At 43.3% G+C, this 15,982-nt stretch overlaps 1 protein-coding gene across 1 annotated transcript in view; it reads left to right on the top strand.

Annotated features, from left to right (window-relative positions):
• Positions 1-1,587, top strand: part of trpc7b (transient receptor potential cation channel, subfamily C, member 7b) — an 89,707-nt gene extending 88,120 nt beyond the window's left edge. Inside the window, exons 10-12 of the mRNA XM_067457829.1 lie at positions 911-991; positions 1,085-1,160; positions 1,380-1,587. Of these exons, the coding sequence (XP_067313930.1) occupies positions 911-991; positions 1,085-1,160; positions 1,380-1,522 (300 nt within the window). The 3' untranslated portion in view covers positions 1,523-1,587. The remainder of the gene's footprint in view (positions 1-910; positions 992-1,084; positions 1,161-1,379) is intronic.
• The last annotated feature ends 14,395 nt before the right edge of the window (positions 1,588-15,982 follow it).

Here is a 15,982-nt window from a genome sequence, read left to right on the forward strand (position 1 = left end):
TTTTTGTAACCTTGGCCAGATCTGTGCTTTGCCACAATTCTGTCTCTGAGCTCTTCATGCAGTTCCTTTGACCTCTTGATTCTCATTTGCTCTGACATACTCTGTGAGCAGTAAGGTCTTATATAGACAGGTGTGTGGCCCCATACGCAACAAACTGAGGTGCACTGTATATTCTGAAACCTTTCTGTCAGAACCAGCATTAACTTCTTGATCATTTTGAGCTACGGTAGCTCGTCTGTTTAATCAGACCACATGGGCCAGCCTTCGCTCCACACGTGCATTAATGAGCCGTGGCCGCCCATGACCCTGTGGCCGGTTCTCCACTGTTCCTTCCTTGGAGCACTTTTGATAGATATTGACCACTGCAGACCGGGAACAGCCCACAAGAGCTGCAGTTTTGGAGATGCTCTGACCCAGTCGTCTAGCCATCACAATTTGGCCCTTGTCAAACTCGCTCAAATCCTTACGCTTGCCCATTATTCCTGCTTCTAACACATCAGCTTTGAGGACAAAATGTTCACTTATTGCCAAATATATCTCACCCACTAACAGGTGCTGAGATAATCAGTATTATTTACTCCACCTGCCATACTGTTATGCCTGATCAGTGTATATTATGATGTAGTTATTTTTGCAGAAAATTCTGTGCAAAAACAGTTTTAGGCGGTAATGAATATTTTGCAATGTACTTCATTTATTTTGAATATCTTTTGAATACTTTCTCCTTTGTGATAAACAAAACATATTGTTACTCATAACAAATTAATCCGTCAGTGCAGACTTTCACATTGTGAAGGCTCAAAGTAGTCATGCATTATGAATGTGATTGGATGCTATTGTAAAATAACTGATAGAGAACTAAACCTGTGATGCACATCAGTTGAATATGTTGAATATTGGTGTTTTTCAGGCTGATCGTCATCGAGCAAATGTCAGGAGCCGAGAGGAGAACACCTTAAAGAAACCCATCAAAAACCCCACAAGATATCAGGTGAGAGACTCAACAAACCATGGGAAACTGATTAGAGTTCATTATGATCGGGTTAAAATGACAATATCTTTCTCCCTCATATCTGTCTAACAGAAGATAATGAAGCGTTTGATTAAGCGCTATGTTTTGAAGGCTCAGGTCGACAGAGAGAATGATGAAGTCAACGAAGGTAAAAACCCAGTAGATTCACTCTACCGTCTGCTTTTATTTCCTGTGTGTGTTTTATAAGCAGAAGCCTCTTATGTTTGGTCACCTCAAATCATGTGTCAAACTAACTCGAGCTTTGTGTGTCTTTATGTGTGTGTGTGTGTGTGTGTGTGTGTGTGTGTGTGTGTGTGTGTGTGTGTGTGTGTGTGTGTGTGTGTGTGTGTGTGTGTGTGTATTACAGGTGAACTGAAGGAAATAAAGCAGGACATCTCCAGTCTGCGCTACGAGCTTCTGGAAGAGAAATCTCAGGCCACTGGAGAACTGGCTGACCTCATTCAACAACTCAGTGACAAGTTCGGCAGGAATGCCAAGAAACAACCTTGAGACAGACAGACAGACAGACAGACAGACAGACAGACAGACAGACAGACACAGAGAGAGAGAGAGAGAGAGAGAGAGAGAGAGAGAGAGAGAGAGAGAGAGAGAGAGAGAGAGAGAGAGAGAGAGAGAGAGAGAGAGAGAGAGAGAGACATTTACATGAAGAAGAGTATAAAGTAGTTTAGGAAAAGTATCTGGACACTTAAAAATGTCTGAATGTCATTCATCAGTCACAGAATATCAAATCAAGTGTCACTTAACGTATAAACGCATTCAAAGCGAATGCAATTCGTTTTTTCAGTTGAATGCATTCAAAATATTTGTTTTTATATTTTTATAATTTATTTTATTATTTGTCACAAGATGTTTAGAGTATCCTATGTTTAGTATGTTTAGATATTTAGAGAACAGTCTCAAATGAGTTAAATGAAGTCTTAAATGAACGTAAAGAGTTGAAAAAATAGGGTGCTTGTCAGATCCACGTCATGTGCTTCAGCTCTTAAAGTGACAGTAGCATAATAAACCTTCTGCTGTTTCCTTAAGGATAATCAAAGAACAAATGAAAGATCGCTCCCTTGGGTCTTATTGAAAGTCATTAAAAAAGTAAATAAAATTGAGTGTTCATTGATGTGGTCTAAGACCCTAGTGCTTTTGTCGCACTTGAACCACACACGAACACAAAAAATGACTGGATTTGAGGAGTTTTGTTCTTGAAATTTAAGGAATGCAAGGAGTGCTTCACATAGAAAAACGTCTCGGGTTATGAATATAACCCATGTTCCCTGAGAGGGAACGAGACACTGCGTCATCGTAGATGACACATCGGGGAACGCCCTCGGCGTGACGCTGCTGAGTTCATATCAAAAAAGTCCAATCTTGATTGGTGTTGCGTAATGACGTAACGAGTGACGGCATACCTGGAGGTATAAAGGGACGCCGGCACAAGCAAACGCAGCTTCCTGCTATGAAGCGGGCCGCTCTGTAGATAGGCGGGGCTACGAGACGCAGTGTCTCGTTCCCTCTCAGGGAACATGGGTTATATTCATAACCCGAGACGTTCCCTTTATCGAGGGAACTCGCACTGCGTCATCGTAGATGACACATCGGGGAATGAGTACCCACTAGTCCTCGCCTATCTTGCACCCCATGACATGAACCGGAGTGCATAATCAGGGGGCGAGCACCCTAGCGCCTGGCGTCACCGGGAGGTGCAGACTATAATACCTCACGAAGGTATGCGGTGTGGCCCACCCAGCCGCCTCGCAAATCTCTTGCAGAGAAGCTCCGGAAAGGAGGGCTACCGAGGAGGCCATGCCCCTGGTAGAATGAGCCCTCACGGCTATAGGTGAAGGCAAGTTGCGCACCTGATAGGCCGTTGCTATTGCCTGGACAATCCAGTTACTAATTGTCTGTTTCGCTGCAGGCAGCCCCTTCCTAGGTGGACCAAAGCACACTAACAACTGGTCTGACTTCCTCCACTGGGCAGACCTCTCCAAATAAATCCTCAATGCCCGCACCGGGCAGAGGAGGTGAAGCCTGCCCTCATCTGCCGTCACATGAGGCGGGGGATGAAAAGCCTGGAGAACCACCGACCGTACCGCATTAGACGGTACCTTGGGGACGTATCCCGGGGTCGGCCGCAAGATAGCTTTCACGTTGCCTGGGGCAAACTCCAAGCAATTGGGTGTTACTGCCAATGCCTGAAGGTCCCCCACCCTCCTCAGAGAGGTGATGGCTAAGAGAAAAGCTACCTTAAGCGTGAGGTTCTTGGCCTCAGCCAACTCCAGCGGTTCGAAGGGGGCCTCAACCAACCCTTCGAGAACCACTGCCAGATCCCACGCAGGGATCCTAGAACGAGCCACAGGTCTCATCCTCCGCGCTCCTCGGAGGAACCGTACAACCAGATGGTGCCTCCCCAGAGGTCCTTCACCTAATGGTGCGTGGAAAGCTCCTATCGCTGCCACATACACCTTAAGTGTGGACGGGGTAAGCCCGGCGGAAAACCGATCTTGCAGAAACTCCAGTACTGAAGCCACAGCGCAGTTCACTGGGTCTACTTCACGGTCTCTACACCATATGGAGAACACTCTCCACTTCAAGTTGTACAGCTTCCTGGTGGAAGGAGCCCTGGAGCTGAGTATAGTCTCCACGACACCTGCTGACAGCCCTTCCTCTATGAGCTCTGCCCCCTCAGGGGCCAAGCCCACAGGTTCCATAACTCTGGCTGGGGGTGAAATATCGAGCCCCCCGCCTGAGTCAACAGATCCCTCCTCAGAGGAATCTGCCATGGAAGGTCGTCTAGCAGGTCCATAATGTCGGAGAACCATACCCTGGTCGGCCACCGGGGTGCTATCAGAAGCAGGCGAATGCCTTCCCGGCGAACCCGCTCCAGAACTCCCGGGAGCAGAGCAATCGGGGGAAATGCGTACAGACGCAGCCTCGGCCACGCCTGTGACATGGCATCCAGGCCCAACGGAGCCGGATGCCTGAGGGAGAACCAAAGTGGACAGTGGGTCGTCTCTCGAGACGCAAACAAATCCACTTCCATTCGGCCGAACCTCTCGCATATGGCCTCCACCACCTCTGGATGGAGACGCCACTCCCCGGGCCTCAGCCCCTGCCTCGACAGGATGTCTGCTCCCTGGTTCTGGTCCCCCGGGATATAAACTGCCCTGAGAGAAGACAGTTTCCCGTGGGACCACAGGAGGACTTGATGCGCCAGTCTGTACAGAGAGCGCGATCTCAGACCCCCCTGATGATTTAGATACGATACCACGGCAGTGTTGTCGGATCGTATCAGGACATGGTGGCCGCGAAGGTCCTCGAGAAAACTCCTCAGAGCTTTCCAGACAGCCAGCATCTCTAGGCAGTTGATGTGCCATGAAGCATGCTGGGCTGTCCAAGGACCTCTCGCCCCTCGGCCTTCCATGACCGCGCCCCAACCAGTAAGGGATGCATCTGTTGAAACGGTTTTCCGGCAACACGATGCTCCCAATACTAGCCCCAGGGACAGAAACCAAGGTTTCTTCCATATAACCAGGGAACGAATGCATTTGCGCGTTACCCTGATCATACGAAAGGGATTCCCCTTCGGAGAAAACCCCTTGGTTCTCAGCCACCACTGTAGCGGTCTCATGTGGAGCAGGCCGAGTGGAATCACACTGGACGCTGCTGCCATGAGACCCACCAGTCTCTGGAACTGTTTGACAGTGATGCTGTGGCCCAACCTTATACTTGAGACCTCCGCCCGTATGGTCTCGATACGTGCGGGTGACATGTGTGCCCGCATCGTTACCGAGTCCCACACTATTCCCAGGAACGTAATTCTCTGGGAGGGCGTCAACGTGCTCTTTTTCGCGTTGAGTCTCAACCCCAAACACCTCATGTGTGCTAGAACAGCATCTCGATGCTGAACTGCCATATCGTACGACCTGGCCATGATCAACCAGTCGTCGATATAATTCAGTACCCGGATGCCCTGGAGTCTTAGCGGAGCCAGGGCTGCATCCATGCACTTCGTGAAGGAGCGAGGTGACAAGGCTAGGCCAAAGGGAAGGACCCGATATTGGAACGCTTCGCCCCCGAAAGCGAACCTCAGGAACTTCCTGTGACTGGGAAGGATGGAAATATGGAAGTAAGCGTCCTTTAGATCTATCGTGACGAACCAGTCCTCGAACTGGATCTGACTCACGATAACAGGAATGGTTAGCATCCTGAACCTGTATCTCCTCAGAGACCGATTCAGAAGCCTGAGATCTAATATTGGACGCAACCCCCCATCCTTCTTGGGGACTATGAAGTACCGGCTGTAGAACCCGACCTCCCTTTCTGGCGGGGGGACCCTTTCTATCGCCCCTTTTTCCAGCAGAGAGCGTACTTCCTGCCCCATTACCCCCACCTGCTCGGGACCGACCACTGTCCAGACTATCCCCCCAAATTTCGGGGGGGGGAACTCTGAACTGCAGTCTGTATCCCCGTTCTACAGTGCGCAGGGCCCACACAGAGATATTCGGAAGGCATGACCATGCGCCGAGATACTCTGATAAGGGGACCAGCCTCTCGAGGCTGGTCTGGGGTATCAACCGAACCTCTGCCTCGACCCCCTGAAGCGGATAACCGGCAGGGACTAATCGAGGCAGATTTTCGGTGTGTGAACGCAGTCGCTGCTCTGCCGCAGATTTTATATGTGCTGGCCAGAGCCGCGCGCGAACATGGGGAAACGACGTGGTCCGGAGCCCTTTTGACTGCGAGAGCACAACATCGATTTCCCGAGAGCCTCGGGGGGAGAACGACCTCGGTCGCTCCGCCCCGTGGGGGACAGCTCTCAGCGGTCCTGCCGCAGCTAGGACCGCTTGGAAGCCTTCTTGGCCTGAATAACCTCCCTCAGGTCGGTCTTCGGCTTTGAAGACTTCCCGCGAGAGCGTCGCTTCTTCTGCCAAGCTCCCTCAGGAGGGGCACGAGAAGCGACGCTCTGCTTCTGCACCTCACGGTGCGAGGAGCCCTCTGCTGGCCGAGACTGCCCGCTCGAGGCAGCCTTGCTGGAGGAGCCCCAGCGGCGAGGGATGAACTGGCTGAGAGCGGCCGCCTGCTTTTTCACCTCCTGAAACCTCTCGACGACGGTGCTCACAGCGCCGCCGAAAAGGCCAGAAGGCGAAACCGGGGAATCAAGGAGAAAGTGTCTGTCTCTCTCCCTGATCCCCGACAGGTTCAGCCAGAGATGCCTCTCCGCGCACACCAAACCCGCCATGGAGCGGCCGATATCACGGGCCGCTTGTTTGGTGACACGAAGAGACAAATCCGCTGCCTTCCTCAGCTCAGTCACATCCTCCGGAGAGGGACCCTCGCCCTCATCGAGCTCCTTCAGCAAGTCCGCTTGGTAGGCCTGCAGAACCGCAAGAGTGTGCAGGCACCCACCAGCGCGACCAGCCGCACTATATGCCCTCGCCACCAGCTTCGAAGTCTCTCGGCATGGTTTCGAGGGCAATGCCGGGGTCTTCAATGAAGCTGCTGTCTCGGGAGAGAGGTGGCCCGCGAGCGCCTCTTCTACCCTCGGCAGCGCAACATATCCCTTCTCAGACGCTCCCAGCACGTTAGCGAAGTCAAGTGCAGGGGGCGTAGTCAAACGTGCTGAGAAGGGTTTCTCCCACGCCCTGCACAGCTCACTGTGCAGGTCGGGGAAAAACGGCAGACCCCGGCGTGGAGGCTGGGCTCGACGCTTGAAGAAGCGCTCGTCCAGCTTGCTTGGCGGCTGGACGTGCACTTCCTCTTGTGGCCAATCTAAGCTCAGCTTGGCCACAGCGCGAGTCAAGACCTCCACGAGCTCCTCCATAGCCTGCGAGTGGGGTGGCGACTGCCCCACTGCGCCTGCTTCGGTGCTCATTGTCAACGATCCCTCGGAATCGGACAGCATGAGCACCTGATCCTCCGCCTCGCGGGAAGAAGCCGCAGCGCGGGCTTCCACACGTGGCGGAAGATCCTCTGAATCGTCAGAGGAAGAGAGAGATGCCTCAACATTCCCTAATCCCGCTGACAGATCCAGCTGCGAGCCCCACGACCTGCGGCGCCGCTCTGCCTCGGCAACAGCGGGCCCAGAACCGCGAGGCTCGCGAGGCTGACCGGCCTCGTCAAAGACCGCCAGCCGCGAGCGCAGTACTCTCAGCGGCAGCTTATCACATTCGCCGCAAGCCGCTCCCTCGAGAGCGGCCCGGGCGTGCTGCATGCCGAGACACTGCACACAGAGCTGGTGTGTGTCCGTGCCCGAAATAAAGCGCGGACAGGGAGGCACACACCGTCTAAACTGCTCGCTCGCCATATCTAATGATATAATAAGCCCTACGGGACAAACAACACCAAATAGACAGACAGAACACAGAGCGCGACCGCTGAAAGCAGGAAGCTGCGTTTGCTTGTGCCGGCGTCCCTTTATACTTCCGGGTATGCCGTCACTCGTTACGTCATTACGCAACACCAATCAAGATTGGACTTTTTTGATATGAACTCAGCAGCGTCACGCCGAGGGCGTTCCCCGATGTGTCATCTACGATGACGCAGTGCGAGTTCCCTCGATAAAGGGAACCTAAAAATGCATTATAGAAAAATGTGTCATTAATTAGTTAATTTTTTCGATTGACAGCACTAAAAATCAATACTTCACAAACACATCAGCTGACAGACAAACATTTGTATGGTTTAAAATGCTGAAATAGTAGATCAAGTGTTAAAATTAAGACCATATTGATAGTGAATGTGATTCTCTGACTTCATACGTCCACTAAAAACATCAAGACTTTAAAAAATAAAGAAAAGCAAACATTAGTGAAGAGAAAAGATTTAAAGCTCATATATACACTGAAAATAAATGTTGTAGAAGCAATGTTCACTCAGAAATTGTTAGTAAATTTCACAATTAATTTCAAAACACATTAGGCCTTATATCATACACCCGGCGCGATGTGACGGCAGAAGTGTTTTTTGCTAGTTTCAGCCCGACGGAGTAATCATTTTCACAGCGGTTTGCTGTGCGAGCCTCAACACCGCAACCTTGTTACCGTTAGTACATTATATTTAATATTTTTATTCACTATCAATCGCCACTTACACTAAATTAATGCAAAATCATTCTCGTGTTTTGGTGATTCCCTAGTTATTTTAATCTGGATACTTGTCCGGTCGGGTAAGTAAAATTCTCTTTCACTTGCCCCGGACAAGCGTTAATGTCGAGCCCTGACTCTGCGTATTACACACACAGGGATGCGCAGCAGCAGACAAGCATTTTTAAATATTACAAATCAAAGGATTTTTCTCTGGAGAAGCGTTCAGTTTTTCCGCTCACAAATTCCACCATATAAAATTGTGAATCCGGCATGGTGCAAGTGCAACTGGCTTTTAAAGGGAATGGGAGATGAGGCTCTGATTGGTTTATTGCACATTAGGCCCAAAACACACTCATGACTCTTTAAGAGACTTAGGCCCCGTCCACACGGAGACGCGTTTAGCTGTATACGTATAAATTTTTTTACCATATCAGCGTTTCGTCCACACGGATCCGGCGTTTTAGAAGCATGCATCCGATATTTTTCGAAACCGGGTCCCAAAGCGAATAAATCTGAAAACGATCATCTTCCGTCTTCGTGTGTACAGCGAATCTGTATATTTTCTGAAACGGTGATGTCATCACACTACGTCCAGCACGGTGAATGAGTTAAGGGATACAACTACAGGCACTGGGCATGCGCACATCAATATCGCGTCATTTAATAACCGTATCTGCATTATTGTAAGGGTATGTTTTGGGTTGGGGTAGGTGTCGGCATTAATAAAACACATCTGTTAAGTAGCAAATGTATTTATTGTTATTTTATTGTGAGATTTTGCCTCACCTCCGACCACTGCTATACCCCTTCTAGCCACAACTCTTCTTCTCCGTTTTTAGTGTATTTCTGTGGCAGAATTACAGCGCCACACACTGGCCTGGCATGCAAACTACATCGTTTTTAGTCCGTTTTCTAATCTCGTGTGGACGCAGATATTTCTTGAAACGAGGGGGAAAAAAGATCGGATTAGGAAAGCGCTGGCTTCGTGTGGACGAGGCCTTACATACAACCCTTTTGGATCATGTGCCTGGCATGTTTTTTTTTTCGTCGTTAAACTAGCAAAAGTGGATTTAGCGCACCTGCGCCGTGAGCTTCAGACCATTCGCTCAGATCTTTCAAATAGGGCCAAAAGTATTAAACATGAACATTTAAAGTAGAAAGACTGAAATAGTATTTTCTTGTAAAATGTACTCCAGTAATCTGTTTTATAAATATATATTTTTCTTTTAAAAAATTATTCAGTTTTTTCCCCCCTCACTTAATCAAGTGGATCACATTCAGACATTTTTAATGTTAGTAAATAATGGAAGTTGCAACATTGAAGCAAAAAAATAATAATTTCCTGAGACTGATTGGAGGACATCATGACAATTAAATGTGCTGTTGTCATTCCTCTCGGAGCAGGTCGGTTTGATTCAACCTTTTCTGGAGGAAGTGAGTGAAATGGAAAAGACTTCTGTTGAACTCTGTAAAGAAATTCACTCCGATACTGAACATCGTCCAGAAGAGAGAGTGAGCGATGAGGGAAAACAGACAAACAGAGACTAAATGAGGGCTCACAGCAGGTATGCAGTGCATTCTGGGATATCACCTCCCTTAAGAGTCATTTCCTGTTCTGAGATCGTATCTCGCAGGAGAGAAATATACAGAGAAAAGGAAAACAGTAGATGAAAACACTGTGATGTTGCCATTTCTGACATGATTTCATATCAAAATGTTTTGATCATTTAAGTATGGGTGAAATTGGCAGTAACATTGAGAATGTACATAAACATCATTTCCTCTTTAACGTACAGGCCGTCTAATTAACACACACACAACCACGGCGAATCTCACAAAAAATAAAAATATTTCTCCCAATGATCAAAAGAAAATAAATTATAATGTGAATGAAAAAAAATATGATGTTATCTTGTTAACTTTTTATTTTGATTTGGCACCTGGACATTTTAGCCTTAAAGCATTTTAACATATTTTAATGAATATATATATATATATATATATATATATATATATATATATATATATATATATATATATATATATATATATATATATATATATATATGTATATGTATGTATATATATATATATGTATATATATATATATATATATATATATATGTATATATATATATATATATATATGTATATATATATATATGTATATATATGTATATATATATATATATGTATATATATATGTATATATATATATATGTATATATATATGTATATATATATATATATATATATATATATATATATATATATATATATATATATATATATATATATATATATATATATATATATATATATATATATATATAATTTGAATTTGCAGAATAGGATTCATAGTATAGTTTTTTTTTCTTTTGATTTTGGTGTATGGTAAATGCCCCAGACATGCTCTTGTCAGGTTTCGGGAGATTCACACAAACACACGCATATGCACACATACATTTTGTCCTCATAACGTAGGGTTTGGACCACACACACGCATGCTCCGCACACATAGACATACGTACATACACACACACAAACACACACACCATATTTTTAGACCTTTATTGAAGACTTTGCCTGTATAAAACTCTTGCTCACAAAGACTAAAGTCAGAGAAACAGAGTGTTTACATGACATGTACACTTTTAAAAGTTTTACATTAAGAGTTTAGATTTTATCTGAATGTATTCATTTTTGTTTCACCAATGGTAAATTAATAAAAAAAACATTCAGAAAGTGTGTTTGTCATTTGTAGAAGGAAACACATGACTGAGCCGAATTATGTGCTATTTATAACTAAAATTAAAAGTTTTAAATGTTGTTAATTTGACTGTGTACATTTGTTCAATTGTATATTTTTCATACGCATACAGGAAATTCAAAAATATTGTAGCTTTAAAATTGAATTCTCTCCATTATTTGGCATGCTGTCGAATGGGAATTTTTAGAACACGTATATAAGACAAATCTAAATAAAATAATATAGAAGATTAAATATTTCACAGCAAACTGTTAGTGGTATTATAACAGTGGAAGCAATTGGGAACAACAGTTACTCAGCCATTAAATGGTAGGCCACTTAAAATCACAGATTGGGGTCAGCACATGCTGAGGGTCACAGTGTGAGAAGTCGCAAACTTTTTGCAGAGTCAATCGCTACAGATCTCCAAACACTGTGTGTCCTTCAGATTAGCTCAACTCTTAATGCTTCAGCAGACCAAGACATTTTGGCCAATTTCATGCTCCCAACATTGTGGGAACAGTTTGGGGATGACCCCTTCCTGTTCCAACATGACTGCGCACCAGTGCACAAAGCAAAGTCCATAAATACATGGATGAGCGAATTGACCTCACAAATGCGCTTCTAGAATAATGAATTATATTATCATAAATAAGCATAAATTATTGTAATTAAATGTGTGAAAATGTGCGTATGCAGAAATTATGCATATATATATATATATATATATATATATATATATATATATATATATATATATATATATATATATATATATATATATATATATATCATTACATTCTTTCTTTTGAGGTAAACCGTGACCTGGAAATGTTTTGTGTGATTCACTCGCATTCTGTACAGAATATTTTTCCCCAAGGAAAATAAAAAGGACGCAGTCATATATTGTGCTATTCATTGTTTAAATTCGATTTTTAAAATGGGCTCAGTTCAGAAATGACCTGTTTCATATAGTAGCTTTTCAATTGAATTCTCTCTGTGAATATTATCAGCACACTGTGGAATTGAAGACAAATGTCAACAAAATAATAATAATAATAAAAAAAACGTGAAATTTCCCATAGTGCTCATTACATTCAAAGCTCGAAGCTAAACAATATGCTACATCAGAATATAGACGCTTTGATATACAACTTGATTACACAAACTAACAATAAACATAAGCACATGTCGTTTTCCTCAGGAGGATATTAATCGTGAATATTACACAAATGAGTTTCAGGAGCCTGTGGTTATTACTATGCTATATAATGTTCCATTCTGACATTATCCGGCAACTTCCATTATAAGCCATGGGATGGGATCGTGCTTGTCTCCACGGTTACATCCCTATTCCATTAGTGTCACCGCTCAACATATAACAGGTCGCTCTATAATATCTGCCATGCGTGAAGATTGTGTCTTCAAGAAGCCATCGCTTGACACCTGCGACAGGTATTTTATCACACTGTCAGGACGTCTGTGCCAGAAGATATTGACACTGGGGCTGTATAAATGACAGAATAACAAGCAAAGAGTCTCGAGGGTGACGGTAACCATGGCATCTACACCCCGAGTCCTCGCTGATGTGTCCAGGAAATCAAGCCATTGTTTTGTTTGTCTGAGATGATGTGTGGCAGTTTAATATGAGCGGGCAGCACGCGCTGATAGTGTGTCTGATTGTGGTTCATAGGGGAGGTGACTGTCTGCTGCTGCGCTGTTTCACGGCATTCCCTCAGATTCACCCGTGACTGTGGCATTCCGTGTTTTGGTTCCAATGAACTGGAAAATTCATGAATTCATATTCCTCTGCTACAGATGACAATAGAGGGCAACAATCGGGTTCTGGAAGTAAAATCTTTTCTCCATTAAAAAATATAGCAATACGCCTCAAGAAGCCGGCGGCTATCCCTCGTGCCTTACACTCTTAGAAAAAAGGGTCCATTGGGGTTCTATACTCAACTCCAAAGAACCTTTTATGCTAAAAAAGGTTCTATAATGACAAGAAATAACCCCTTTTTGCACAAAGTTTCATTAGGCTATTATTCATTCATCTATTACATTATTCTGCAACATTTGTAATTAAAGGGTTAGTTCACCCAAAAAGGAAATGTATGTAATTAATGACTCACCCTAATGTCGCTCCACACCCGTAAGACCTCCGTTCATCTTCAGACACAGTTTAAGATATTTTATATTTAGTCCGAGAGCGTATCTAAGTGTATGCACACTATACTGTCCATGTCCAGAAAGGGAATACAAACATCATTAAAGTAGTCCATATGAGACATCAGTGGGTTAATTAGAATCTCTTGAAGGATCGAAAATACATTTTGGTCCAAAAATAACAAAAACTACGACTTTATTCAGCATTGTCTTCTCTTCCGCTCTTGTGTTTTCAAACCTCAAATAAAAATTCAAACAGTTATGAATCAGCTTGATTCATGATTCGGATCGCCAATGTCACATGATTTCAGCAGTTTGGCAGTTTGACACACGATCCGAAAATAATTGTTTATTAAACTGTTGTAGTAACTTAATATCACATTTAATCATGCTGATTTGGAGGAGGAAAACTGAAATGGCACTCTTCGTGTGATAATGATTAACTGCATAATATGAGATAAATATATACATTTTCTAACCCCCATATCTTGAATTTTGTGATCATTCATATGCATTCATGAATACATTTGGATACACTGAATAATGCAGTGAAATGTTTGTCAATAATATTAAATATTTAATCCGGAAAGGACAAAACAAATGATAGTGAATGAACCCCTAAAAGGTTCCATATAGAACCTTTTTCCTGGTTACAACCATAAAGGGCTATTTTGATTGAACCCTTAAAAAGGGTTCTATATAGAACATTTTAGGGGTTCCAAATACGTAGCATCGATAGAACCTTTTAAGGCTCTATAACCTTTTCTTCTAAGAGTTTAGCAACGGGCCTTAACTGATATAAATTCACCGTAATGGCTTCACGGGGCTTATTGCTTTTATAAAACAGTTACCACACAATACAGACAAAAAGCCAAAATATAATTTACATTATTATGCAATTAGATGGGTGCAAAGGCTGTCTTTATAAGTGAGTCACTCACCAGTGAACACTTTTATATTGAAATGACTGAAACTTGTGTGAACACGGGAGCAAAACGCAATTGGCAAGTGCGTTTTTTTTAAACTAGCGTCAGTGTCAGAGCACGGAAAACCCCTTTACTGGTAAAAGGACAAGATTGCAGCTGACTTTCAAACTGATTTTTTATTATGAACAAAGGACCGAACTGAAGGAATATGCTAAATCTGAACGCAGGTAATGTACATGATCACTCAATCTATCTCTCACAATAGTATAGTAAGCTTCAATAAACAATATTAATTAAGAACATATGTTTATTATTATTATTTATTATGAACTTATGAAAAATTTTACATTTCCAAGGGTTTTGTGTATACATAGTGGTATGAAGCAGTCAAAGCCATGCTATATTGTGAAGAAAACACAGCTATTGACCACTCAGAATTCAGGATTGTAGGTAACTGTTTTATAATTGACATTAAAACGTAACTTATGAACCTTCCCCAGATCTCAATCCAATCCAGCATCTGTGGGATGTGCTGAACAAACAAGTCCGATCCATGGAGACCCCACCTCGCAACTTACAGGACATGAAGGATCTGCTGATAACATCTTGGTGCCAGAGACCACAGTACACCTTCAGGGGTGGAGTCCACTACGACAGGTCAGGGCTGTTTTGGCAGCAAAAGGGGTACGTACCAACAATAATAGGTCATAATTTTATGCCTTATCTGTGTATAGCCTATATCAGCACTTTGTTGCTTATTGGCTTTGTTTGTGTTATTTAACCCTTTAACAAAGACTTTTTAAAGTCCCTATATGGATTTTTTTTAAAGAAAAATACTCCCGGAACAAGCGCCGCTGAAAAAGTAGGTGAGCACTAATGCAGTCTATAGTGTCCTTATTCAGCTCAATCCAGTGTTGAGTTCAGTTCAATAACTATGTAAAGTTCATTGATTATAGATCACTTCAGCTAAAGCAGATCTACAGAAAACAATCATGTCCTTATTCAGCTCGAGCCAAAGTTGATTCGATTATAACAGTGTTACAAAAATCGCCAATCATGAAACCAGTCAATTCAGCAATAACATGTCAGACTGTTAAATCAATTACATATTTTAATTAATTGGATAGTGAAAAAGTTAAAACCTAAAGAAATTAAGATTAAGTTTAAAGGGTTATTTCACCCAAAAAATGAAAATTCTGTCATCATTTACTCTCCCTCAAATTGTTCCAAACCTTTATGAATTTCTTTCTTCTGCTGAACACAAAGGAAGATATTTGGAAGAATGTTTGTATATAAGCAGATTTTGAGCCCCATTGACTACCATAGTATTTTTTTTTCCCTACTATGGTAGTCAATGGGGCTAACTAACCCTTTAAAAATCTTCTTCTGACTCTCAAACTGATGGGATGCTGTTTTTAATGACGTCAATCATTGTGGCTTTTGCTACCTGATGATGTCAAAATGGACAATTTTATCTGGAACTTTAACACTTATCTTTAAAAGACTGGTCCTTCCTTCAGGGAAACCTGACATGATCGTCCTCTGTCGCTGTCACTGCGTTCACACACCATGTGTGCCGACTGTGAACCCTCAATGACAGCCACTGGAGCTAGACAGAACATCTGCTGATATGGGACACACTCTTATAGACGCTCTCTGAAAGCGAGGCTCTTGATTTTAAAATGATTGAACAGTGCTTCGTTCCACTCGATTTAACATTCGGATATTGCCTGGCAACTGTCCATTGACTGCCAAAAGGCTTGTGAAAACATTTACAAAGATATATAAAAGAGTCTCCAGTGTGCACCTGAGGGGATCACTTTATTTAAGTTCATATAAGTGTATCAAGTTTTTTTCCTCTTTCATTTAAGATATTTTATGAGAGGAGTTTGTGATACTCTGACTCATATGTCTAACTTAAATGTGCATTTTGACAGTAAATAGGGTCATATTTACATTATTGTAAAATTGAAAAAGTTGAAATCCTCTTGTGTAGTTTAAAAGGATACTGGGAAACTGTAGATAAAATGGT

This window comes from Pseudorasbora parva, chromosome 11 (assembly GCF_024679245.1).
Source record: "Pseudorasbora parva isolate DD20220531a chromosome 11, ASM2467924v1, whole genome shotgun sequence".
In the NCBI taxonomy this organism is placed as follows: domain Eukaryota; kingdom Metazoa; phylum Chordata; class Actinopteri; order Cypriniformes; family Gobionidae; genus Pseudorasbora; species Pseudorasbora parva.